A 26,225-nucleotide genomic window follows, 5' to 3' on the forward strand; every position below is an offset into this window, starting at 1 on the left:
TTGATGAACTGAATGAAACTTATCGAACTTACCTCTCTGCAATTGGAGAAAATAGTTTATATATAGCTCAAAATTAGCATTTTTCTTGAATCCTTGAGGGTTATGATGAAAGAAGCCTGAGCTGCAATTTGGTTAAGATTACACATCTCCTCGTTAGTACATTACCCAGTGTCTGGCTTTGATACCATTTGTAACAGTCCGAGACCACCGCTAGTAGATATTGTTCGCGCTGGATCATTACGTGTCGCCATAAATCTCACGTTAGTTTAGACGGGAAACCAGAAAATATAATCTCTCTCCAGCTTGTGACACGTATGTAAGTTTTTTTTAGTTCAACAATGTGCATCAATGTGAACACAAATCTCTCGTGCTTTAGTTAATGATATCAAAGCTATGGTCGGGTTAACTTTTTCCCGACCAACAAAAGAAAAAAAAAATCGAAAAAAGACTTCGACAAAGTATTATAAACAAATTATAGCTTAGGTGAAAACTTGAAGAACACACTCCCACCAGTTGTCTTCTTCTAAGAAGGTTAAATTCCCATAGATTTCTTGCATTACATGCTCACCAAGAAAGAAAAAAAAAACCCCATCAAGCAACCCAAAAACAACCAAGACTCCATGCAAGTTAGCTCTTTCTTCTCTCTCTTTCTATCATAAAATGATGGTAAGTTTTATTGATTTAACGTTGTTGTTGTTGTTGTGTTTCGATTTCTCGAGGTATCGAGCGGTGATAATTTGGGGACGGAGAAGGACGGGAAGACGCCGGAGGTGATGAAGAAGAATACTGTAGCGGAATCAGATCGTAATCATCAAGATCATGCACAAGAGCAAGATCAAACGTTGCCTCCAGGGTTTAGGTTTCATCCTTCTGATGAAGAGTTGATCACGTATTATCTTTTGAATAAGATATCAGATGCTAATTTTACAGGAAGAGCGGTTACTGATGTTGATCTCAACAAGTTTGAACCCTGGGAACTACCAGGTGATTTCTTGTTTATCATCCTCGAGTTTCGGGTGAATTAGGGTTTGTTCGAAAACTTTTAATTTTGATCTCGAACTATTCTTAAAAATTGTGATCTTATAAACTATCACTTTTGTTTCATTAAATCTTAACACGTTCGGCCGCTGTTATATTATTTATTTTTCATAAAAAGGTGTTTACTAGCTTAATTTTTAAAATTAAAAAATAAATAATCAAACAAATTTGAAATTTAGAGATTAAAATATATAAACGAATTAGACTAAAATTACTGCATGGAAGCTGTTTAAATCAGAAGTATTGTTATTAAATATCAGACTTGGGCTGTAAGGATTAGGGTTTGCATGGAGGCTATTTAAAGCTGAATATTAACGTTATTATTGTTGATTTTCAAACAGGGAAGGCTAAAATGGGAGAAAAAGAATGGTATTTTTTCAGCCTTAGGGATAGAAAATACCCGACCGGAGTTAGAACAAATAGAGCGACGAACACAGGCTACTGGAAAACCACGGGAAAAGACAAAGAAATCTTCAATACTGATACTTCAGAGCTGGTCGGGATGAAGAAGACGTTGGTGTTCTATAAAGGAAGAGCTCCGAGAGGAGAGAAAACCAATTGGGTTATGCATGAATATCGACTTCATTCCAAAACCGCTTTTAGAACAGCTAAGGTAAATGTTTTTTATTAAAAAATTTGTTTTTTTATTATTAATATTGATATTTTTGTTATCAAAAGCATCCGGCTCTCATGTTGATCTCAAATTCATAAACATATGAAAATATCGAGACGCCGATGAAAATTTAAATGTTGATTTAGAAGGGAATTTTCGTACACACACGATGATTTATTTGGTATATAATTTTTTTTATAAAAAGAAAAATTGATATAAAATATGTGAGATCCTCGCGTCGGTGAGGGAGAAGGCTGTGAAAACCTCTTCCTAGCAAACCCGTTTTAAAACTTGGATGAGGCTGTGAAAACCTCTTCCTAGCAAACTCGTTTTAAAACTTGGATGAAAAGTTCGAAGATGACAGGATCTGCTAGCGGTGGACTTGAGCCGTTACATAATATTTATCGAAAATCGAATCAAAATGCCTACTTTATGAGTTAAATCTCATCTTGTATTGTTAATCATTTGCAAAATCATGTTTTTGCCTCTTTTTTAAATCCCTTAATTATGATTTTTATTGGGCTGTTAAAACAGGACGAATGGGTGGTTTGCCGAGTATTCCAAAAGAGTGCCGGACCCAAAAAGTATCCTCCAAACCAAACAAGAGCAGTGAACCCCTATGTCAACCTTGAAATTGCCCCTCCTCTTCTTCCACCACCCCTCATGCAGCTCGGAGACCCTGCTGCTCAATATGGCTATGGGCGTAACTACATCACCGGCGCAGATCTGGCCGAGCTCAACCGAGTCCTGAGAGCCGGTGGAGGCGGCAGTGGCAGCGGAGGATCAACTCACGGTATCAACTTATCGATGCAGCCCCAGTTTAACTATCAACCTGCAGGAGGTTGCTTCACAATATCCGGGTTGAACTTAAACCTTGGAGGAGCTTCATCGCAACCAGTTTTGCGACCGATGCCGCCCCCAGTCGCAGCACCAATGAAAATTGGCCAACAAGACATCGGTTCGTCTGTCATGGCAGCTACCATGGCTAATTCATCTGTGATTGCAAGCACGATCGGTCCTGAAACTGCATATGGGGCGGAGATCAGCAACAATGGCAATGGACCTGGCAACAGATTTATGAACATGGACCATTGCATGGACCTGGAGAATTACTGGCAAAACTGGTAAAGGCCGCCAAGCTATGCATACATTTCTCAGTAAACACTGAAGAAGTTGTTGCAGTAATAGAGATAGTTTTCCCTTTTTTCCTTCGTTACGAGTTTTCACAAACCCGCCTTTCGTAGTCGATGTGTAACGTTTAACTCCGAGATTGGAGTCTCTAGTTGTTTCTGTAAGCAGTCGAAACACCTCTTTTTCAACCACTTAATATCTATAATCTCATAGCCGGTGGACGGATCATCGAGGATGAACCGAACCAAAGTTTGTTGTTTTCAGGACTTCATAATCAATAGCTGAAAGACCCCTTCAGCAGCAAAGTCATACAAGCTGCTAACATTACACTGATGGTAGACTTGAACGGAGCGGAGTAACGAGAAGAAAATTTGAAATAATTTATTCGACTTCGCAACTATTTTACAACGAACAAAAAAACTTACAACTCTGGCATCATAGTCATAAACATGGAAAACAAAATATAACTTCAACGTCTAAACTTCTTGGGTGTATCTAGCAGCGGGAGTGATAATCATGGCTAACAACCGACCGAGACTAGGTGATGAAACTATAAGAGCTTCGAAAAAATATCAGACTTCTAAGTTCCAGATTCCTAAAGAAAGGCAAAGATGTCATGTCCACCTGCAGAGAATCGAAATACGATTATATGTAAGTGATGTACTCACTAAGAGCTTAAATGATAGTATCAACAACTGGTTTACCCACGGGACGATAATGGAGACGACATAATAGCAATCACATTGCAATTTATAGTGCCATAAAATCGAGCATCGTCTTTAGATTTTCTCATGAAAACTATCACAATCAACAGAATCCATATACTTTATCACAACAGAATTATGACTGAAAAACAAATGATCACTTCAGCTGCATCAACATTCATATACCCGGAAGTTGAAAAATTTCCTACCAAATTTTGCTAATTGTGATTATCCTCGTATCTCTTCGTTTTGGAACCAAGAGTTGGGAAGATTCAAATGAGGCATTCCAAATGGAAGCACTTCACTTTTTCCAGTCAATTAAAGCTTGCTTTGGCTGGAGCTTTTTGTCCAATTTTCTCAATTACTCTCTTACTTTTTCAAATGTTGACTAGCGGTTTAGGGATTTGTTCAGGGATGACCCCTCTCTCTTGATTGGTGGAAGCCACTCAGTTAGGGGCAACGTGGTCTCTCCATGTTTCCAAATGCTGTTTTAATGTCCTGAACATTAGGAACAGACATAAAGGCTTCATCGGCTATATGTCTCCAGAGGTTTTTATGGGGAAACTGAAGAAGACAACTGATGGAAGAGAGGCGTTATGAGTATGTATGTTAAAAAAAGAAGCTAGTACTATCACGCTTAAGTTCATACATCGAACAAATCTATTTTCTTATAGCCTTCAAGCGCTATCTAGTGTCTTCGTATGATGGTCGTTAAGAGTTGCAAAGTGAAAAGAAAATGTTCTTGATAAGACATTGCAATTCCACTATGGCTGGGCTGCAAAGGGAGCTCTAATAATCGTGAAGATAGCATAAGGAGAGTTGTAATGTAAGATAAGGTCACTAGAGGGAGAGAGTGGTTTGAATTAAAACTCCATCTTTTATAGCTGTAGCATGAACAGAAAGTGAGTTGAATTATGTCTCAAGCACCATATGGTGGGACTGCTCACAGGATTAACTCCTTTAACAAGACATATCGGGTTGATTTCAGGACCTGTTTGGAATGAAGGTCATTCCAAACACTTCAATATGCGATGAGAAGCATCCAAACAGTGCCTTGTGGCGTTGGAAACTGCCATGTCATGCTAAGCAAGACAAGGTGAGACTGAAAAGGCATTCCTCACAGTTGCAAAAATACCGAGTCAACAGTAAGGTGGCCATGGCCATGAGAACCAATCAAGTAACGATGGTGCAGTATCACAATGAGTTCTTAAAATATACCACCTCACATAGTAGTATAAATATGGAAAAAGCAGATAATTTATTATTCTAAGCATAAATGTTAAAGATAAAGCAAACCTTAAAAAGTCTCCAACAGAGGACCAGCAAATGATGTTACAAACTTTACTTGCCAGAAGTTCCCTTTTTGGCCTTATGACGTGCTTGGTTGGGGCGGGCAGGCTTCCTAGCCTTTTCACTGCACAAAGATATATTATTCCCTCAAGTGCCTCTATCAAAAGGAGTATACATTTGATACGGTAAAATGAAAAAAATCATACCGGGAAGGGCCGCAGCAACAGCAAAGACTGAACAATATTAATATGGGTAGGATCAACAAGGCCGAATACTGGATCGAGTCAATAGCAAAATATCAACAAATTTAGTAAAATAAGATGTAGATTTACTGGTAAATCCTATTTTGTCCCAGAATTTTCACACTTGTTTCATTTTCGTCCTTATACTTCAAATATAGTTTTAGTCTCAGATAGAAGCGTGAAACTTCACATATGTAAGTTTGAAACCTAAAATTTGCATCAAAGATCTTTTTATATTGTCATATTTTCTAGAGTAATACAAACCAAGAGCCACTCGAACTCTTTAGTAGCAACCGCTCTTGTAATGTCATGTCTGTTGAGCACTTCCTGGATGGTGGATTTAACCTGAAGAAAACATAAGAACTTCAGAAATCATACCGTAGGCAGTAATTTTTGGTTCCTGGTAGCACAAGAATAATTATTCCTGCTGGCGAGCTCAGCAGCTTTCAGCACAATGAGACGTTGTATGCCATATGCTAATAATTTATGATACTAAGCAATTTGAGATTGAAATGTTATCAGCCACATGATTACTAAGGTCAAGACAGTTTTCTGATACTATACTTGGGCGACTTGAACAAGTTGGACAAAAGTTTTGCAACAATGACCAGCAGACCTTATTAAGGGTATTTTTTCTATTTCTGGAATATAAATAAACTAATCTCAAAAGGAAGTTTTAAGGTTCTCACAAACACCATCATCTCAGAAGTTAAAACCGACTCTAAAGATTCTGTAAGAACAAGATCTCAGAGAACAGGAATGAGACCTTATGTTCATATTTCCTATCACAACTTCACATATTCCTTTCCATCCATGCTAAGAAATGAGTTTTAAAGTTCCAAGAAATGCTTTTCAGTTCCAGGTCCCGATTGTTGGTTAGCTGAAAGGAAACTCATGGCAAATTCATTGTCTCTCCAAGCACATATATATGCATATATGATGTTTTTAATTTAACTGGTCTTTGGAAGTACATATACACAATTTCAGTTTCAGGTATTGCAGGAAAAATGAAATTTTAGGAATTAGAAAAATTGCACTATGAACTCCAGACTAATTATAAATGTTTGTTTACTCTGTCTTGTTGACAGTTGTCATCTCACCAGCCAATTATGACTTTATATGAATTCCGAAACTCCAAAAACATGTATGTAGAAGTAAAGATCCAACTTATTTCAGAAAAGATAGAAAATATCATCAAGATGCAAGATATTCTAACTTGCATGCAGATCTGCAGATCTTCCAACATTTCTAGACTCAGCATGCTTTTGAAAGAGGGTGCTGAAGGGGATCAATCAAACCTCAAAATGATAATAAAAAAGACTCTAACCTTGTACACTCTTTTGCTTCAAGTTAGAAAAATATTTGACCTAACAATAGTTGTTTTTAAATAAAACCCTTCATGAAATACTCGTATCCAGACAACAGGTCCACACAGGATTTTGGATCCATAAACTCTAGACCGAAATCAAGGGACTCATGTCACCACAATTGCCCAAACGAATACCACTTCCTATCAAGTCACGGTTAATAGAAAAGTATGTTCTCAAAATATCCAGAATTACAACCATGAAAAACTACCAATTTTAGTTTTGTAGTTTCAGATTGCATAAAATTTCCACAAACGTGCACTAACTCCTGTGTGTATGAATTTAATGCTACTCAAACTTTGTCAACAAGAGGTTTTGTCACAGTAGCGACATGATCAACATATGGTTCGCTGACCAGTTTTACTTTCTATCCCCCATCAAAAAGGAAGATGAAAAAATAAAGAATATAAATAAAATAATAAATAAATGAAAAGAGTGATATGAAGGAGGAACAAAGATGATTAACAAGCAGAGTGAAGACTACATGATATATACCTGAAAGTAGGGATAGGCAAACTGTTAAGGATATTTAGTAATAAATTATAGTTTACCATATATATTATATTTGATATTTTATTATAAGGCAAATATCTAACATTTGCCTTATTACTATAGTATCTTTCCATTTATTGTTATTTCCATTTATTACTATTTCCATATCCTTGTAATTTATTTGATTATAAATAAGATAACTTTCACACCATTTAGGTGTGGTGGATTCAGCAAACATTCACACAAACTCTTGTACTTTTATAATATGTGGAGTCAATGCTTGTTTTGAAGCCTCATAAGCTTCTGAACTTCTTTTACATAACAATTCGAAATGCGGTTTAGAATTCGTTTTCACCACCAACCACTGTTCATGTATGGCAGGGATCCATTTCTGCATTTGGCAAGGAGGAAGTAAAAAAGTTCATTCTACAAAAGTCTTAGTACAACTCACCCAATAACCCCTATGTTTGTACCTTTAGAATAAATATAAAATATAACCTTCAATTATTAACTGCCTAACCAATAAACCTACAAAATCAATTTTACTCAAATCTCTAAGCTCATTTTATACACCTTCCAACTATTCTATTTGCAGTTTAAGAAGTTACTAAAAAAATGTTATAACACACCCAACGTTTTTCCCTTTTTATTTTTTTTCTCCATAAATCAACCCTAATAATGGAACTCACAAATTGTTTCTGCAATGTACCGAGTCCTTAACAGAAACAGGCAAAGTCTGAGTAAGCATGTAAACATAATAAATCATTTGATATATTATGTTGAACTAACAGTTTTTCTTCGTGTAAAAAATAGCTTGTTATAACGATTTGAAACATAAAAAGATCAAGATCAAAATTTAAGCCCAAGGTTTGATATTTAAGACAATTAAATAGAAGTTGATAATATATAATTGTTACAATATTTAAAAATTCTTCAAGAAGAATATACGTCAGAGAAAAAATTTAATACTTTCTCTAATGATTTTAATTTACTAAGCTATACTTCTATGTCAAGAAAATACAAAAGCAGAAATTAAGAAAAACTCACAGATTTAATTGGTTCTACGTGGGGTCCCACCCAGTTCTCCACATGTGTCTTTCCAACCCACATCTGCAACCGATTAGAAAAAGAAGGCATTGATGAACTTAAAGTAACAAAGATGCGCAGATAGAAGGTGCATATGATGCAATTAAATTATTCACAGGGAATCAACAAATAACCTCAAGAAACCAGAAAACCGTACCTTTTGCATCACCATATTCACTGCAGGTTTTGCATGCTTGTTCCAGAATGAAGCAAGCCATGGTGGAAACCATGCACCGTGGACCTGATAATGAATTACGTGAAAATTCAGCCAAGCTCCATTCCATTCATAACCCCATCACATGTTAGAATTCTATTTGGCTCTTAATTTCCAAAAAAATTAACTGTTCAACATCTCAAGTGTTTCGACTTGAACTCTGAAATCACTGTGTCAAGTAACACTAACAAAGAGCAAGATGGACCTGTCAAGTATTGATGTGTCAATGCTCATTTGACTCTTTTATATAATATAATTTTTTTCTTAACAAGTCATTTCATTGTTATTTTTACACTAAACTTCCAAAACCCTCTCCTCCTCCCCCTCCCCTTTTTCCCCATATTTTCTCTTTCACTCCCCACCTTTCTCCACTTCTTCCTTCCCCACTACCTTCATTCTTCACCGATTTTTAGATCCCTCTTCTTCTTGATATCATAGGAAACCAGATAAAAAATGCATAGAGGAGCTCCAGAACCAGTTGGGATCAATAAAATAATTCTGGAAGATTTTATTTGTTTTTGGGCAGAACTTAAATGATGAAATTGAGGCAGAAAATGTTTATCTTTAGAGTCATCGTACAACCACTTAACCTCGCCTAGAATCTAAATACCCCCATGAAATTTTTTATTGAAATCACATAGTCAACTATTATCTGACCATATGGAAGGATGCATAAGATAACTGGTATTTAGTTGCATGATGATAGAACAGAATAACTTGATTAATAAACTTCACCTCCATCAACTCTTCAGTTGTTGAAGTGACCTCAAACTTGGCTTTTATCATTTCTTCCTGAGAATAGACAAGAAAATTGCTAAGATAGGAACAATCAAATTCCATAAAATGCACGTTAGCAGTAGAGTACCTCAGCCACTTTAAGTGCACGTTCGAGTTTCTTAATTTTTTTCTTCTGTTCTTCGTTACTGTTCTGAAGCTGTAACAAAATCAAAATTGAAAGACTGAGAATACAACTAAGGGAAAACGAAAACAGTTCCTCTCTTCCAACTATGAACAGCAAAAGGCTGCAAATTCAAATCTACATATTTCCACAAATGCACTCAACTTACTTTCTCCAGTGTCGAAATAACTTCATGCATCTTCTTCTCAGCTTCATTTGATTGTGCTTCCAGTGCATTTTTCTCTCTGTTTTGAGCATCTAGTTCTCTTTTAAGTTCACTGACCTGAAAAGACCAATAAAGAGACAGACAGAGTAAGGGCATACTGTAATTACAATGGTCATTATGTTCAAGATTTCTATATCGAATATACCTGCTTCTCTAATTCACCAGCACGTGAATGAGCCTTCGCAGTTGTTTCCTCAACATGTAATTTCCCTTCTCTCTACTCAAAGCAAGAATGAGAATTAGATGCAAAGTTATAATTATGCAAAAAGAGAATAGAGTGGAGTAAAGACTACATGAGGCAGTTACAGTATCAGAAAATCAATCTCTATAATTGCAATAATACAAATATCGGTATGGATTTTTCAGTCCAGATAAATATTGAAGCCAACCTGAAGAGATTCTATCTCGCTTTCCAGAAATGAAACTCTAGCTGACTTGTCCCTAAATATTTCATCCTTTTGAGATATTAGTTCATTCTTTTTCTCCAATTCCTGTGCTTTTTCATCGATAAGGACCTCTGCAGAAATAGCAAAAAACGAGCCTCTCAATACATGAAAAAGACGGAGAACGAAGTCAGTAAACATAAAAGCAGATAGAAAACGCATGGAAAGCACATTAAAATTGGTGACAATCTTTTTCAGAAATCAAATCACTAGTCTTATGAGAAAGATCATGAGTTTATAAATAAGGAACACTATCTCCATTGGTATGAGGCCTTATGAGAAAACCAATTGTGAGAAAACCAAAAGTAAAGCCATGAGAGCTTAGGCTCAAAGTGGACAATATCATACTATTGTAAAGGTCGTGGTTTCTAACATGTTATCAGAGTCATGCCCTTAGCTTAACCATATCAATAGAATCCTCAAGTGTCGAATAAAGAAGTTGTGAGTCTCGAAGATGTAGTCAAAGGTGACTCAAGTGTTGAACAAATGGGTACTTTGTTCTAGGGCTCCAGAGAAGGAGTCATGCCTCGATCAAAGGGAGTAGTCTCACATTGGCTAATTAGGAAGAAGATCATGAATTTATAAGCAAGGAACACTATCTCCATTGGTCTAAGGCATTTCGGGAAAACTAAAAGCAAAGTCACATGATCGAAAGTGGACAATAGTGGGATTCGTGGTTTTCTAACCAGAACATGGTGGACTCCGTTCAATCACAAGAAACGCTATCGTAATTCTGAAAATCCCCACGGCTTGGAAATACCAAATCAACTTGAAAGTTGAAACAACATCAATTCGGCGGAAAAGAGAATCAAAACAGCCAACAAATAAATAAACACTTCCCAAACCGTTCCAAATTAAGTTTGCTTCATCAAAATACGAAAGTTCGCACTAATACTTCATCCGCCACATTTCCCCACGCTTTCTCAACAATCAAACAAACTCAAATGCGCAATAGATTACGATAAACTCACCAAGCTCTCGGATCTTAGAATTGAGTTTCTCCAATTCTTTTTTAATCACAGAGGATTGATAGCCATCCTCTCTAGCAACTTCAATTGCATCCTCTCCACCATCGACGATCACGTCCGCAGCGACAGAGAAAACAATTAAAGCTAGAAAAATCGTTACGCTCGCAAGCTTCGGAGCCGCCATGGATTCCAATTACCAATCCGAATTCCGAACTCAGAAGAGGCAGAGAAAGAGTTGCCGCCAGTCCAGCGATTTTGTGTTTGACGTGAAAAACGTGCAACGTTGCACCGCTTCGCGGTTCGAAGATGATGAAGAATAAAGATATTTATTTTTCGCTTTTTTTAGTACAATTTTCTAAATTGAGGAAATTATAGGGGCAAAAACATAAAAGGCCCAGAGGCTGCCAACGGGGCTGCCACGTGTACTGGGCCTTCAAAATCTTCGTACGTGGCACTCGCTTTACTCGATAAGACAATTTCCTTGGCTTCATCATAATTTTTTTTCCTTTTTAGGCAATTATGTTTTTTTAGAATATTACCATTTAATCCTCATAATTAGTATTAGTTTTTTTTTATGTAACACATTTATTTTAGAAGTATAGTAAAAGAATATGATAAGTGGGCCCACCCACGATGTATATGAATTGTTGTGCTATGTTCAAATTGGACAAGAAATATAAGAAAATGTAATTAAATTAGCCTAAGTTGGAAAAATTCCTACTAGGGGTAATTTTGTCCTTTGAGTATACGCTAAGAAAGAGAGAATCGAGCACAACATGGAGTGAACAGGAAAAATCATGGAACGCCCAAGCTCTGTAGTAAAGAGATAAGAGGAATTAAACCAAACCCACTTCCCCTCCCCGGCACGTGTGCAATAGCCCAATCCCATTTTTAGCAAGTATTGTCTGCTTTGGCCCCGTATTGTCATCAGCCTCATGGTTTTCAAACATGTTTGAGAATTTCACACCCTTGTAACGAATGTTTTATTCCTCTCTCGAACCAACGTGGGATCTCGCGATCCATCCCCTTTGAGGACCATCATCCTCACAGACACACTGCTCAATGTTTGACTCTGATATCATCGTAACAGCCCAAGCCTACCGCTAGCAGATATTACCCGCTTTGACTTATTATTTATCTCTGCCAGCATTCGACCTAGAGCCCTTATCCTCATTCTCGATCACCTCTAGCTCAGAGATGATGCCATTGAAAACACACAAATGATCCAAGTCAAATTCAATTCCTCTAAATCTTCATCACTCATATTAAACTTCTTATAACCTCTTCTAGAGCCTATACTTAACTCTGTTTTGGCCCATTACATATCGCCGTAAGCCTCACGATTTTTAAAACATCTACGCATGTGCTAAGAAAGCCCAAAGAAGACAATATCTGCTAGCGGTGGATCTGGGTCGTTACAGTTGGTATTAGAGCTCTAGGTTATAGATCTTGTAGACCAGCCTATGATGTAGGCTTGGCATGTTCCATGGTCCCACTATCAATGCCCCGTCTCCGTCAAGTATGACTTGCATAAAATAAGAAAATAAATATTGCTGGTTGCGTATCTTGTTATTACCTGGTCATTATAAAATATAACTCATAATTGAATTTTTACACTATTGACTGTATCATAATTGACAGCGTTATTGTTAGCTTAATTCTATATTTATTATAACTTAGAATAGTGCCGTAGTAAAAATAGACTGATATGATAGATTTCGTCCTAACATTTTGCATGTTCTTGTTGCATAACTCTCAAGAGTGGGGTCACTTACTGAGTATTTCTTTAAATACTTCATCCATGTGCTACTAAATTTTGCAAGACATTCCTGTACGGCTGACAACGACATCGCAACTCAAGACCATGACACATACCTAGAGTATTCGTATTTATTTTCTTAGACTTAGGCTAGAATATGATGTTTTAATTTAAACATTTATTTATTTTATTTAGTATTTTGTAGTGTCATTTTAAAGGTGTTTTCAAAACACGTAAGTCCACGATTGTGTTTTAAGCTTAAGGTTATGTTTTATGAAAATTTAAATGAAGTATTTCCACGTTCATGTTTATGACATATATACAATAGCAACCCTAAATTAAGTAGAAAATTTCGGGTCGTTACAGTTTCGTTCCACTCACTAACTAATGTGGGATATCACAAGTATGATTTAAACTTTAAGCGAGATTCATAATTTAATATATTTTTTATAATTTAGCTTAAATTTTTTAATTATTATTATTAATATTATTATTTCATCACGTGATGGGCTTAAGCAGAAAAATGCATGGGGAGTACTTAGATTAAAATTAAAATTAAAATTAGAATAAATAATGCAATAATTAATACAGCTTGGGAACGCGGTTTCTGCAAAGTGTACAACATACACATGCAATAATTTTAAATACCCAATAATACACCATAAATAAATGCCCAGATACGTTGCAGATTTTTATTTATTTATTTATTTATTTTGGTTCAATTAATTTCTTAATTTAAATTCATAATAATCATGTTTTAATATATTTGGAGAGACATGCATGTCGGTAAACTAGAATTTGATAACCGTTATTTATATTTAATAAAACCTCAATTTCAACCTCTATAAATTTAATACACGACATTTAATTTAATGCATCATTTATTTATTAATGTAGTAAATATATTAAACTATAGTCTAGACTATATAATTCGAATAGAATTAAAATTTAGTACCTCATTTTTAAATTTTATAATTTATAAACAATAATCCATTATTTATTTTAATTTTTAAAGTAATAAAGAATAAATTTTAATTTTCTTCGACTAGTGTAGACCAATACTGTTAATGGTAATGGACAAACGTGTTTGCTACGGATAAGTTTTGTTCTCCTCTCCAACTGATGTGGGATCTCGCAATACACCCCCTTCGGAACCGAGCGTCCTCGCTGGCACTCGTTTCTTTCTCCAACTGATATGGGATCTTGTAATACATCTCCTTCGGGGCCAAGTGTCCTCGCTGACACTAGTTTCTTTCTTCAATTGATATGGAATCTCGCAATACATTCCCTTCGAGGCCAAGCGTCCTCGCTGACACTAGTTTCTTTCTCTAATCGATGTGGGACCCCACCAAGTCCATCCCCTTCGGGGCCCAACGTCCTTGCTGGCACGTTGCTTCATGTCCACCCCCTTTAGGGCTCAGCCTCCTCGCTGTTAGCACATCGCTTCATGTTCACCCCTCTATAGGGCTCAGCCTCCTCGTTGCTGGCACATCATTTCATGTTCACCCCTCTACAGGGCTCAGCCTCCTTGCTGCTGGCACATCGTTTCATGTTCACCCCTCTACAGGGCTCAGCCTCCTCGCTGTTGGCACATCGCTTTATGTTCACCCCTCTACAGGGCTCAGCCTCCTCGCTGCTGGCACATCGCTTTATGTTCACCCCTCTACAGGGCTCAGCTTCCTCGCTGCTGGCACATCGCTTCATGTTCACCCCTCTATAGGGCTCAGCCTCCTCGCTGCTGGCATATCCCTTCATATTCACCCTTGTACAGGGCTTGGCCTCCTCGCTGTTGGCACATCGCTTCATGTTCATCCCTCTACAGGGCTCAGCCTTCTCGCTGTTGGCACATCGCTTCATGTTCATCCCTCTACGGGGCTCAGCTTCCTCGCTGCTGACACATCGCTTCATGTTCACCTCTCTAGGGGGCTTAACCTCCTCGTTGACACATCGTCAGATGTCTCGCTTTAATATCATTTGTAACGGCGCAAGCTCACCGCTAACCGATATTATTTTCTTTGGGCTTTCCCTATCGGGCTTCCCCTCAATGTTTTTAAAACGCGACTGTAGTGGATGTGGGATCTCACATTTTAAATTTTGATTTAATTTTTTTTTTAGAAAATGAATTAACGGTTTTAAAATTAAACCATAATATAGAATGTCTAAATTGATTAAAACTAAAAAAAAAAAAAAAAACAAATTAGGGTTTAAATTGATAAAGAAGGTTTAACTGACCAACGCAGAGTTGGCAGAATTTGGTGTAAATTTACGAATCCTTGCGCTGTATTTGCAGTGAATTTTCAAATCCTTGCTTCCTGTTCGCGATGGTACTGCCGATAAACAAGCGCATCCTGTCCCCCCGATTCCTTCACCGAGCGCCAAATTACAGTTCTTAAAGCTTCAATCCAACGCATCTGATCCACAAACCCCCAATTCTAAATTATTTCTCTGCCAGCTCTCAATCGCCTCCATCGCTCATAAATTCCCCACTCCCATTCACAATCCACAACCAATTTCCACCAAATGGGTATCTCCAGATTCATTGGGGACTTTTTACAAACAGTTGGTGGGCGATCCCGTGCGGCGGATTCCACCGCTGACGGCGGTGCTCCGAGTCCCCACAGAGTCATCCACGACGACGTGCTACTACGGGCGTTGATTACAGTGTTTGGAATGAGGGAAAATGGGAGAATCAAGAAGGAAAAAGCAAAGGGGGTGGTGGAGAAATTGGGGCTGATAAAGAGTGAAGAAGAGAAGGAAGGGTTTGAGCTGCCGGCGGATGGCGGTGGTGATGAGGTGGCGGTGGAGGAGGTGATCGGAGAGATGGAGGAGGAAGGGAAACGAAATGAGCTGCTATGGGAAGCTTTTAAGATATTTGATGTGGATGGCGATGGATTCATTGATACGGTTGAGCTGAAAAGAGTGCTTGAATGTTTGGGATTGGATAAAGGGTGGGGGATTAGGGAGATTGAGAAAATGGTTAGCGTTGTGGATGTGAATTTGGATGGGAAAGTTGATTTTGGTGAGTTTGAATTAATGATGGGTGTTAAATGTTCTTGATTTGTTCTTGTTTTTTTCACTTTTCAATCCAAAATTCTGGAAAAATCTTGTGATTTTGGTGTTATCTTTGTTCAGAAACCATAACTTGAATAATATCCCCCCCAATTTCTGCATCCTTCTCTGTTCTTGTTATATGAATTTAGTGTTGTGTTCTTCCCGTTCTAAGTTTTAGTGTCAATACGAGCATACCTCAACAGTTGATATCAATAGCTATTCTATGCTCCACAGTTGATATCAATATAGCTACACGGTTGATATCAATAGCTATTCTATGCTCCACAGTTGATATCATTGTAGCTATTCTATGCTCCACAGTTGATATCAATAGCTATTCATACTGACCCAAACACAAGCAAATGAGCAGTCTAAAATCAACGACACAGCAAACAGAGAGTCTGAATTCTATCATACAAGCCAAACATATGACATGATAAAAGGGCTAATTTCTAGGCCAAATCTCAGACACACAGCTAACAGCCTCACTAGCCATTCCAGTTTCTGCGAGCCGGGTGGCTGGGTTCTGGCTCGACATTGTCACGCCAGAATAAGAAACGTCGTCTCCGGGAAGACCGAGTGGCAATGGGATATTCGACATCCGCCGCAGCACGGTTAGTGGCTGCGGCGTGCTCAAATGATTCTGTAGGAGCTGGTTCAAGCTACTGGTCATTGAGCCTCTAGCGAGTGTATCTTCAGCTAACTTTACCTTCGATCGAAAAAGGAAAAAGTTTACGTGATATGATCGATTTTGTTTTCTCGAGCTCTCTTCAAATTCGTTTGTGTATGGAGAGTAAGAGAATTTAGTACCTTGGCTCTCATCGCATCCACGTCTGATTTAAGCACTCGGTTGTTTGTATTGGCATCACGGTATTGCTGACTTGCATCTAAAAGCTGGTTGAACAACGTTTCGTTTTCTACTTTAAGTTGTTTCACCTGAGAAAATCAAAACAATGAATGTTAGTGGTATCACCGAGTTCTTAGAGGTTGGTTGGTGCTTAATGTTAAAAAAAAACCCAATGATCCACAAAACTCGATCACCCCAACCCATACATGGATTCCTGTAACAGCGGAAACCCACTGCTAACAAATATTGTTCGCTTTGACTCGTTTTAAAACTCATCTGTTAAGGAGAGATTTCCACACCCTTCTAAGGAATGTTTCGTTTCCCCCTCCAACCGATGTGAGATCTCACAATCCACTCCCTTGAGGGCTAGCATTCTCGCTGACACACCACTCGGTGACTGACTTTGATATCATTCGTAATAGTTAGCCGAAACCCACCGCTAATAGGTATTGTCCGCTTTGACCCGTTACATATCATCGTCAACCTCATAGTTAAAACGCGTCTACTAGGGAGAGGTTTCCACCTTATAGGGTACGTTTCGTTCCCCTCTCCAACCAACGTGTGATCTCACAATTCCTCTAAAACTAGATTAGATCGAACCAAACCCAACTCGAATTTCTTATTAAATATACACCCACCAACAGAGATATTGTCAACATACCTGACTCTCGAGTTCAGCCAAATGAGCTTGTTTTCGTCGTCTCGACCGTCTAGCCGAGTCCCTATTAGAGATCATTCTACAAGTGGAAGACCAAGATTAGAAGATGAAATGCAAAATAAAGCAAGTAAAGTAAAAGCACCTTCTGATCTTCTTCAAAGTAAGAGGGTCATTGCTTTGCTCACAAGACCCAGCCTCAATCTCATCGTCCGATTGATCCTCGGAGGACCCGCTGTTGGCGCCTCTTTGGTGCTCTCTGCCCATCAAATTGCTAGCTGATGTTGGGCTGCTCACTGTCCACACCAACCATTTTGGAATCATTCTTTTTCCTTACCTTTTTTTTTATTTATTATTTCAATTATTAATAATATTTTTATATTAATCCAAATCTAATTAATTAAAATTATAATTTATTAACCATAATAATTATTTTACTCAATCAAAAATATAATTTTAGTTTTTATATTTTCCACTCCATTTCATTTTAATTTATATATTAAACCTCTAAAATTCAGTCTTTAAAAAGTTAATTATTATTAAAATTTTAAAAAATATTTATTTTTTATTTTTTCATTTTTTATTTTAAAAGTAATATATCTAGTCCTCATCCCGGCCCAGAGCCTCCTCTCCTCCTCTCCGCTTATTATTGCTATTATTATATCTTGTTGAAGACTATATTGTAATATTGAAATTTAAATTTTTAGATATAACGTTGGTAATATTAAAAAATTATATGCGGTGGAATATAATTTTATTCTTACTCATAAAATATTATTTTTTTTATTATGAAAATACCTTATCTTTAAATAATTATATTGAAAATTACCATTTTTAAAAAATATCATGGTTGAAAATTAAAAAAAAAAATTACTGAGAATTTCGATCCTTATAAATTTACCGTGGAAAGTATCATTCTAACTCTCATAAAAATAAGTAGAACGACCCTAAACCCTAAGCTGTATGGATCTCGGGACCGAGCAGATTTCTAACTTACCTATACAAAATTACGTCACTTTCGAGTCTCAAAGTAATTTCATAAAAAGATGAAGAAGAAAAAAAATACATATTTAGTTATTATATTTTTTTAATTAATTTTAAATCTTAAAATAAATAAATAAATAAATAAATAATAATGGAGTTACCAATAGAAGACTGGGAATCTATAGTGGCTGAAATGGTCGAGAGCTTAGGTGTGAGATTCTGTGCCCATAAAGGACCCTCCGCCACCCCACCTCCACAGTTAGCAATCGCGTCCATTATCTCCTGCACTTTCAATTATTTATTTATTTTAATTATAAAAAATAACAACAACAAAAAGCTGCCTGAAATTAAATAAAATTTTTAAAAAAATCATTTTATATTTTAAAATATATTATATTTTCATGCATTTAACATAACCCTTACGTGAATATTTAAAGTTAATAAACCAAATAAAATATTCTAATTATTTTATATATATATATATATATATATATATATATATTTTTTTTTTTTTTTAATTTCGAGCGATTTACAGAAAGATCGGCGATTACGAACCCGATTATTTCTCAAGAAGAAATTGAAATCGATATCGCCGAAGAAGCTGCACGCATCGGCGGAGTCCTGGAAGTTCTTGCTTCTTTTAGGGCTCCGGGAGATGACTTCGTGTTCGGTTTTGAAAACGTTGTCGTTTTGTAACTCGTCGTCAGCCTCGGCGTCGATGACTTCTGGAGAGGCGATGGCTGTCGTTTCGAGGAGCTCTTCAAGAGCCAACTCGGAGGCGCTGCGCTTCATAGTTTTGTCGTCGAAAGAGGAGGAGGATCAGGATTTGGCGGCTGAAGGCGGCGGAAAGAGAGAATTTATGCTTCATACGGCGGAGAGAGAGGAGGAGAGAGAAAAGGGGAGAGAGAGAGGGCGTGTTGGGGAGATATATAGGGAAGGGAAGGGAAGGTTGTTTTCATAAAGGTGTCGTGGCACTGTGAACCTAAGTGGACGGCACATGAGGTTAAAATGTCTGACGTGGCAGTGTGACCAAACTGCCCTTGGTGATGGTGTCTTATTATGGATGGCCCGTTGGCCACCTGACTCAATACTACAAGTGTTCTTAAGTTCCGTTCGATCGGATTTGGACATTTTTTAGATCCAATTTAATTGTTCGGTCGAGTTGATTAACTGTTTTCAGGTCATTAAATTTTTTTTAACACTCTTAATTAATATAAGAAATAAATCTTTAGTTTGATCATTAAATTGGACTTGTAACGCTCGAGTAAATAAAAAGTATATAAATAAATAAAGCTCGTATTTGAATGAGAATAATCTTAAAAATAAGATCATAGTGATTTTTTATAATTTTTTTTTAAAAGTAAAATTAAGTAAAAAGGACGAATTGTTGGATGACGTGTATCTTATGAGGCGAGAGAGTATAGGTGGCAGACGGGAACTTAGCAGCGAAGCAATTGGGGTTGACAAGGTGAGCGGAGAGCCGTTGGATTGGAATGGTGGTGGAGAATCTGGGAGGGGATCAGAAAGCTGACACGTGGAGAAAAGAATATGCCATGTTGTTCAGTGGGGCCCACCACATAATATAGTGATTTGACTTTCATCTATGATTCGATAATCTCCCCCAGTTGCCAAGTTGCACAGACTGACTGTCCTTTTAAAAGTAATTTACCTAATTTTAACCCACCTGCCCGGACTGACCGTCCGTACCTTCCTTTAGTCCTGAAATTTCAAAATGCTTATTATTGCTCTAATTTTTCTCCAATTATATAAGATTTTTATAAAATTTATGTTTACATTTAATTTCTTCAAAAAAAAAAAATTTAAAATAAACAAATTTAAAATACAAAATACAAAAAGCAATATTGAAATTAAAATGATTCAATATCGATATTTTAAATGATAGAGTTATGTTCCTATTTAGTAATTTTTTAAAAACAAATTTCTTATATAAAATTAATAATAAATAAGAATATTCTTTGGGTCGATATATATATATATATATATGTATGTATGTATGTAGGTTAGAAAAGGGGCATCCAAACCTTAGCAAAAAAAGCCTTATCATCTTTGTAAAAGAAGGAAAGCAAGTAGTTGTGCCATGAAAAAGATGATTTTTTTTTATTTTTCTTTTCGGGTTTTAAGATTTAAAAATATTTTTTCAATTTTCGAGTAGTTTTTTACTCGACTAGACAAATTGCAGAGACGTGTTTTTAAATCCTTAAAATTCACTAAAAAAGTATGATCGATTCAACTCCGTGCACTAATAAAATAATAAAAAAATCTTTAAAAAAATTCGCAATGAAATTGTGAAATTCGAACGTGCATTATTTTTTTTTTAAAGAAAATAATAATAATAATAATCCTCTAAATTCCCGTATAACAAAATAATAAATCAATCTATCAAGCATGAAAATAATAATAATAAAAAAGAAATTGCAACTTTACACTAGAACCCTAAAAATGCAAGAATTAGGGCAAAGTTTCTTATCGATGGAATAAAAAGTTGAAAGGGACCGACACCAACTTTCCCGAAATAAAAATAAAAGAGAGAAACATTAGACACGAGTTGGATTTATAAATTTTATTTTGGTCCATATTTTTTCAATTTCAGCTTTCGAGTTTTTTTTTTCATTTTGATCTATAAATATTCGAAATTTTCGTTTCAATACTTATAAATTTTATTTATTTTAATATTTATAATTTCATAACATTCCTCGATTCTTATATATTTTTTAAAATGGACCATTTTGGTCATTTTCCACATGGTTCGAGTTTCTAAAGTTTATTTTAATTTAGTATATAAAATTTTTGAAATTTTTTATATTTATCCTTATACCAAAATAATAATAATAATAATAATAATAATAAATAAATAAATAAAATAAACCATTTTGGTTGCTTTATTTTGCATTTTGATCCCTTGCCACTAACTTTTGGGTTTTTAATTTTCACAAATAACCTTTTTCCCTTTTTCTTTTTTCTACAACTTTCATTTTTTTTAATAATAATAATAATTATTATTTTAATTTTGTTACTTTATGTAGCTTTTCTCTTTTCTTTCTAGTCATACCTAACTTTACACTCGCAATTACCAAGTTACCCCTCCACCTTTTCTTCCTTGGGAAGGAAATTTGGCAGCTTAATGGGTTTATTTAATCTTTGTGTCATTAATAATAGCAATTCTTATATATTTTCATAGTGATATTCGAAATTTTAAATAATATTTTAAATTTTAAAAAGAAGACTATTTTTCAAAAAAAATATTTAAGGGTGAAAGTAATATTTATTAGTTTAATTTTTTAAAAATAAAATAAAAATAATTATCAAGCGGATCTAAATTATTAGATTATTAAATTTATATAATTTAATAACAGAAATTTCATTCCTTTATTTATAAAGAAAAAGAAAAAAAGAAAGTAAATATTTTTTCTAAAAATTACTAGAAATTAAAATAAGCAAGCAACTTGCTTAAATCATTAGGATTTATTATTATGGAAAAATAAATGATAAAAATAAAGCAATATATATATATATATATATATTGTTCTTTTTTTCTTTATTTTTGTCTTGGATCCAAATCGGCCCTACGAATGGCCCATTTAGATAATGGGCCACACTTCAGGCCCAGTAGCTCAACCGTCCTTGTCATAAATAAATTAATTATTTTATTTATGACTACATTTTAAAGCAATTGATTATATTTTATTATTTATTATTTTTGTCCCATTGCTATTAAATATGAATTTTTAATTTTATTTATGACTACATTTTATAGCAATTGAATATTATATCATTATTATTTTAGTCCCATTGCAATGATTATTATTTTCATAATTTTAAATTATTGGTAACTAACTTTCCTTAATCAACCAATTATGGACATAAATTATTACCGTCATAATTTAAAAAATATTAATAATGAATTATTTTTAAACATTCACACACATCGAGATATATTGGTTATAATAGAGATGGAAGATGAAATTCATTAATTAAGGTAAATTTAATTACTTATTTAAAATAATAATTAATAGCTTTTAACCATATACCTATATGGATATATATTAATTCAAACAGGTATAGATGGAGATCCCACGTTGGCATTGGTTGAAGAGGAGAATGAAACATTACTTATAAGGGCGTGGTTAGTAGACGCATTTTAAAACCGTGAGGGGGTGTGGAAACCTCTCCCTAGTAAACCCATTTTAAAATTGTGAGATTGATGATGATATTGAATTCTGATTGTCACCCTCATTCCATCTCAAAAAAGAAGAAGGGTTCGTAGGGGACGTAAGGCGATGAGTCGCTTCGCGTTTCAGTCTCGGTTTCAATCAAGTAGTTTGTTCACGGTTCGTGAGCTGATGAGATAGCCTTTTGGCGACTAAGCCGCCTCGCTCATCCTTATTTCTTCTCTCTCTGCTTCCTTCCCCCGCTAATTGGCCCTTGTTCAAGAGTTACCAGGGATGGATGATCTTATAGGCGAACAAGAGGAAGGGGTTCAGCCTAGCTTAGAAGAAAAGGAAAGGAGCTTGAACTGAAAGGTGAACGGGACGAAGGGTTGCAAGGCTTGATCCAAAGGAAAAAAAGGAGAATTCTCACTAAAAGACCAAGGGACAGCACACCCCCCACTTCAAGCGCACCTCTGTCTCGACTTTTTCACTCTTTCTAGTCGGTGGAACAGGTGAACCACGCGAGCAGGTTAGATGCGTGGGGCAGAGGGCTCGTAGTAACCCCTTTTCTTGATACAGCCTTTTCTTCGCTTGCTTAATCACCCACTAAAAGGCAGGCAGGCCTGCACGCTGAGACTGACTACTAAGGCAGGCGGTGAGCTTGAGTAGATAATATTTGCTAACAGTGGGCTTGAGCTATTACAAATGCTAATAGTGGGCTTGAGCTGTTACAAATGGTATCATAGCTAGACATCGAAGCGAACATTATCTACTAACAATGGACTTGGACTGTTATATATGGTATCAAAGCTAGACACCGAGCGATGTTCCAACAAAGACGCAAGGGTGGATTGTGAGATTCCACATTGCTTATAAAAGAGCGTGAAAACCTCTCCTGATAAACATTTGAAAACCGTGAGGCTGACGACCATACGTAACAGCAAAGCAGACAATATCTACTAACCGTGAACTCTGGGTTATTGTTTAATATTTTCAATAACTTAGCACTCTTAAATTAATATTTATAACTTTAGCACTCTTAAATTATTAATTCCAAAAGTATTTACAAGAAAATTAATTTTGTTAAAAAAAAATATATATATTCTTTTACAAGTTATTCCAAATATTACACCATAATTTGCAAATCACACCTTGAGTTCCACCAAAATTACACAAATTCTAACCCACAAAAGTGAAAATTTTCCCAATGCCACCTTATCCCATCAAGTTAATATTCAATAGAAGAAGGGGAAAAGAGGGCTTTAAAAGAACAAAGCAAGAAAATGTCGGCCCAAATTTGGATGAAATGGCTAAACATCAAAGGTTTGGTTAGGAATATTAGCATTGGCTTCTACTTTTGTCTTCTTGTTGTGAGCATCAGAATCAACAAAATCCAAATTATAGAGCAAAGACACCATAGTAAGAGAGCATACAAACACGAGCACAGGTCCAAATATCCAAAGCAGAAGAGGGAGCGCCAAGTAGAAGATGCGATTCCCGACGGTGTTGAGGACGAACCCCTTCTCGAACAGCTCCGACACGTACTCGGGCTTGACTGGGGACGACGGGTCTTGTGGGGTGTTGATCAAAACATTCACTTGGTTGATGAATCTGATGGAGAGGGAGTGACACAAGAAGGAGAAGAGGAAGATGGAGAGGAGGGAGACGTACTTTAGAGACATCATGATCTCGCCATGGGCGCCGAAGACCGAGTCGTTGATAGGCTTCTTGATGCTGTACGTGCTGCTTAGAACTGCGGCGAGGCCGGAGGAGAGGAGGATGGAGGTGGTAGCCATTAGAGTTGACCCCATAATGGCATTCCTTAGAGTTTGAACAGCAAGAATGTTCTTCTTCTCATTGTCCTAAACATGAAACAAAATCATCAATTTAATGAATGTTTGAAAAATATATTTCATAAAGTTTTTGTTTCTTCTTCTTATTTACATTGGATTTATGTGTATTATTTTACTAATAATATCTTTATTTTTTTTTTCTTCTTTTCTCCAAAACAAAACTAAATAAATAACTATTCTTTATTATTATTATTAAAAAAAAGATAGTATTATCGACATCTCTTTTTGTGTTTTTCATCTTTTAGCAAAGCATTATTGAATATTAAATAAGAAATTTTGATTTAAAAAATAGAAATAAAAATCATTATCAAATATATTTTTTTAAATTTTTAATTAAATAAAAAACAGTGGGTTGTACATGCAACCCCTAAATGAAAACCAAGGATACTTATATGAATAAAATAGTGTGATTTTGTGGGTACCAAATTTAGAAATAGTTGGATCCCACTATACCAACAAAATCAACCACTTTTTTTCATATATATATATATATATATATCATAACATGAACTAACATAATGGATATGCCTGGTCGTCTAATATTTCGTCTCTTTAGATAAAGATAGGTATCCATATTTATTATTCCCAATTCATAAGTAGTCTATTTGTTGAACTATATTCAAATAGGTATTAAAAGCTAATTAAAATGATAAAAATGAAACACAATAGAAATTATTCTTAAATACTTGATAAACCAATGAAAGTAAATCCCAATTCTAAGTTTCTATTTGAGTTTCAATGTGAATACACCTCTTAGGTTGGAGGATACAAGAACCCATCTTTTAGATTAAAAAAACGGTATAGAAAATGCAATAGTCTAAGTACTCGCGGATATTGTCTTTTTTGGACTTACTCATATGGGTTTTTCCACAAGATTTTTAAAACGTGTCTGCCAAGAGAGGTTTCCACACCCTTATAAAAAATGTTTCGTTTTCCTCCCAACCGATGTAAGATATCACAATTCACCCCCCTTTGGGGCTAGGGTACTCACTAGCATTTGTTATCTCACAATCCACCCCCTTCAAGACCCAGCGTCCTCGCAAGTATTCATTCCTCTTTCCAATCGACGTTGAATCTCGCATATAAGTTAAGTTAAAATTTTAAGATGTTTCTCTAATTTACCTTCAAAGTTTTGGAAATTAGGTATATATCTTAAGGTATAAGGTATTAAAGCATAACTCAACTGATTAAGACATATATTCTCGATTCTTTGATTGAGAGGTCAAACATTCAAATCTCCTATTCTCACCTGTTATATCGAACTCAAAGACTAAAGTAGGAACCGTAAGCTATGCATGACTTTAGAGAGAGAGAAAGTACCTTCATCATGGCAGAAACCCAGTAGCGTCGACCAGAGCTGTTAATTCCAACGATGGTAGTGAAGGGTTGAGTTCGAACCTTATACCATAGCCATGCATGGTAACCCAGAAACAAGAGAAAGCTTGAAGGAACCAAAATCACATCCAAATAACTCTGCTTCCATGCCATTTTTTCCCCCTATTCTCTTCCTAAACTTTATGAAATTATTGCTCTCTTGGGGGTTCGGCAAATTTCTCGAGTGTTGTTTTACTTCTTTTCGGTCTCCTAATTCTCTTCGCTCATCAACACAACGTATAAATAGGGAAATGAAAGAGGAAGAATTAATGGGTGGGAGTGGACTTTAATTAAGCCTTAAAGTTTCGTTTCTTTAAGCCTTATTAGTCTCTTATTAATTCCTACCAATATGCTCCAACTAAACTACCCAACAAAAACACCCCATAAAGAATAATCAAATTTAAAAGATAATGCTTTTATCCCTAATGCAAATTGCGTTCATACGTAACTACGAACAAGGACAAAATCATAAATAATTAAATTAATAAAAGAAAAAGGAGAGGGCAATTGCTCTGTTGGTTTATGATTAAGAAACTTCTAAGAAAAAGTGGAAAGATTTTTTTTCCTCCTCCAATTCGTCCCCTAAATTTTCCGAATGGACAGATTATGTCAATATACAAAGCTAGGGGGTCAAATATATCCTCTTAATATAAAGCTTTGACCCATCCCTAAACACACGATCAAGATCTAGCCTTAATTACAGAAGGAAAGTCAGTCACATTATCCTAACCAAATTTTGACAACAACATGAATCATAATCTAGACTAATGATTAATCTTGATGAGTTGATGTCGATTCTAGTCATAGATTGATGTTTGAAA

At 35.7% G+C, this 26,225-nt stretch overlaps 5 protein-coding genes across 7 annotated transcripts; 2 read left to right on the forward strand and 3 right to left on the reverse strand.

Annotated features, from left to right (window-relative positions):
* Nucleotides 1-553: 553 nt before the first annotated feature.
* LOC111454573 (protein CUP-SHAPED COTYLEDON 3-like) lies at nucleotides 554-3,040 on the forward strand. Its single transcript, XM_023096074.1, has 4 exons — nucleotides 554-626; nucleotides 720-984; nucleotides 1,380-1,651; nucleotides 2,186-3,040. The coding sequence occupies exons 1-4, from the start codon at nucleotides 561-563 to the stop codon at nucleotides 2,777-2,779; spliced, it is 1,197 nt and encodes a 398-aa protein (XP_022951842.1). The 5' UTR covers nucleotides 554-560; the 3' UTR covers nucleotides 2,780-3,040.
* A 98-nt stretch (nucleotides 3,041-3,138) lies between these two features.
* On the reverse strand, nucleotides 3,139-11,047 carry LOC111454574 (coiled-coil domain-containing protein 150-like). Of its 2 annotated transcripts, XM_023096075.1 has the most exons (14): nucleotides 10,716-11,046; nucleotides 9,691-9,818; nucleotides 9,447-9,518; nucleotides 9,245-9,358; nucleotides 9,043-9,111; nucleotides 8,913-8,969; nucleotides 8,121-8,204; nucleotides 7,925-7,987; nucleotides 7,125-7,268; nucleotides 6,881-6,901; nucleotides 5,283-5,363; nucleotides 4,983-5,050; nucleotides 4,783-4,900; nucleotides 3,139-3,406 (listed from the first exon to the last, which is right to left on the reverse strand). In XM_023096075.1, the coding sequence occupies exons 1-13, from the start codon at nucleotides 10,894-10,896 to the stop codon at nucleotides 4,828-4,830; spliced, it is 1,155 nt and encodes a 384-aa protein (XP_022951843.1). In that variant the 5' UTR covers nucleotides 10,897-11,046; the 3' UTR covers nucleotides 3,139-3,406; nucleotides 4,783-4,827. The 2 variants fall into 2 exon arrangements, with proteins under 2 accessions (XP_022951843.1, XP_022951844.1); XM_023096076.1 differs by lacking the exons at nucleotides 6,881-6,901; nucleotides 7,125-7,268 and having other exon boundaries at nucleotides 10,716-11,047.
* Nucleotides 11,048-14,744: 3,697 nt separating this feature from the next.
* On the forward strand, nucleotides 14,745-15,644 carry LOC111454254 (calmodulin-like protein 2). Its single transcript, XM_023095670.1, has one exon. It carries the CDS (start codon nucleotides 14,992-14,994, stop codon nucleotides 15,526-15,528), a length of 537 nt encoding a protein of 178 aa, XP_022951438.1. The 5' UTR covers nucleotides 14,745-14,991; the 3' UTR covers nucleotides 15,529-15,644.
* Nucleotides 15,645-15,810: 166 nt separating this feature from the next.
* On the reverse strand, nucleotides 15,811-18,955 carry LOC111454249 (basic leucine zipper 9-like). Of its 2 annotated transcripts, none has more exons than XM_023095664.1 (6): nucleotides 18,564-18,955; nucleotides 18,170-18,290; nucleotides 17,170-17,320; nucleotides 17,031-17,106; nucleotides 16,333-16,458; nucleotides 15,811-16,231 (listed from the first exon to the last, which is right to left on the reverse strand). In XM_023095664.1, exons 1-6 carry the CDS (start codon nucleotides 18,798-18,800, stop codon nucleotides 15,968-15,970), a joined length of 975 nt encoding a protein of 324 aa, XP_022951432.1. In that variant the 5' UTR covers nucleotides 18,801-18,955; the 3' UTR covers nucleotides 15,811-15,967. The 2 variants fall into 2 exon arrangements, with proteins under 2 accessions (XP_022951432.1, XP_022951430.1); XM_023095662.1 differs by having other exon boundaries at nucleotides 18,170-18,295; nucleotides 18,563-18,932.
* A 4,327-nt stretch (nucleotides 18,956-23,282) lies between these two features.
* LOC111454252 lies at nucleotides 23,283-26,141 on the reverse strand. Its single transcript, XM_023095668.1, has 2 exons — nucleotides 25,351-26,141; nucleotides 23,283-24,039 (listed from the first exon to the last, which is right to left on the reverse strand). The coding sequence occupies exons 1-2, from the start codon at nucleotides 25,516-25,518 to the stop codon at nucleotides 23,488-23,490; spliced, it is 720 nt and encodes a 239-aa protein (XP_022951436.1). The 5' UTR covers nucleotides 25,519-26,141; the 3' UTR covers nucleotides 23,283-23,487.
* Between the last annotated feature and the right edge of the window lie 84 nt (nucleotides 26,142-26,225).

Source organism: Cucurbita moschata, unplaced genomic scaffold (assembly GCF_002738365.1).
Source record: "Cucurbita moschata cultivar Rifu unplaced genomic scaffold, Cmos_1.0 Cmo_Scf00016, whole genome shotgun sequence".
NCBI classification, from domain to species: domain Eukaryota; kingdom Viridiplantae; phylum Streptophyta; class Magnoliopsida; order Cucurbitales; family Cucurbitaceae; genus Cucurbita; species Cucurbita moschata.

Coding starts and splice junctions, on each gene's coding strand:
- LOC111454573 (XM_023096074.1), top strand. CDS start 561: ATGCTCACCAAGAAAGAAAAAAAAAACCCCATCAAGCAACCCAAAAAC. Junction 985..1,379: donor TGAACCCTGGGAACTACCAG/GTGATTTCTTGT, acceptor ATTTTCAAACAG/GGAAGGCTAAAATGGGAGAA. Junction 1,652..2,185: donor CCGCTTTTAGAACAGCTAAG/GTAAATGTTTTT, acceptor CTGTTAAAACAG/GACGAATGGGTGGTTTGCCG.
- LOC111454574 (XM_023096075.1), bottom strand. CDS start 10,896: ATGGCGGCTCCGAAGCTTGCGAGCGTAACGATTTTTCTAGCTTTAATT. Junction 9,519..9,690: donor GCGAGATAGAATCTCTTCAG/GTTGGCTTCAAT, acceptor TGCTTTGAGTAG/AGAGAAGGGAAATTACATGT. Junction 9,112..9,244: donor TTATTTCGACACTGGAGAAA/GTAAGTTGAGTG, acceptor ATTTTGTTACAG/CTTCAGAACAGTAACGAAGA.
- LOC111454254 (XM_023095670.1), top strand. CDS start 14,992: ATGGGTATCTCCAGATTCATTGGGGACTTTTTACAAACAGTTGGTGGG.
- LOC111454249 (XM_023095662.1), bottom strand. CDS start 18,800: ATGAAGCGCAGCGCCTCCGAGTTGGCTCTTGAAGAGCTCCTCGAAACG. Junction 17,321..18,169: donor AGATTCCCAGTCTTCTATTG/GTAACTCCATTA, acceptor TGGTGTGGACAG/TGAGCAGCCCAACATCAGCT. Junction 17,107..17,169: donor ACTTTGAAGAAGATCAGAAG/GTGCTTTTACTT, acceptor TTCCACTTGTAG/AATGATCTCTAATAGGGACT.
- LOC111454252 (XM_023095668.1), bottom strand. CDS start 25,518: ATGGCATGGAAGCAGAGTTATTTGGATGTGATTTTGGTTCCTTCAAGC. Junction 24,040..25,350: donor GGGTTTCTGCCATGATGAAG/GTACTTTCTCTC, acceptor TTTCATGTTTAG/GACAATGAGAAGAAGAACAT.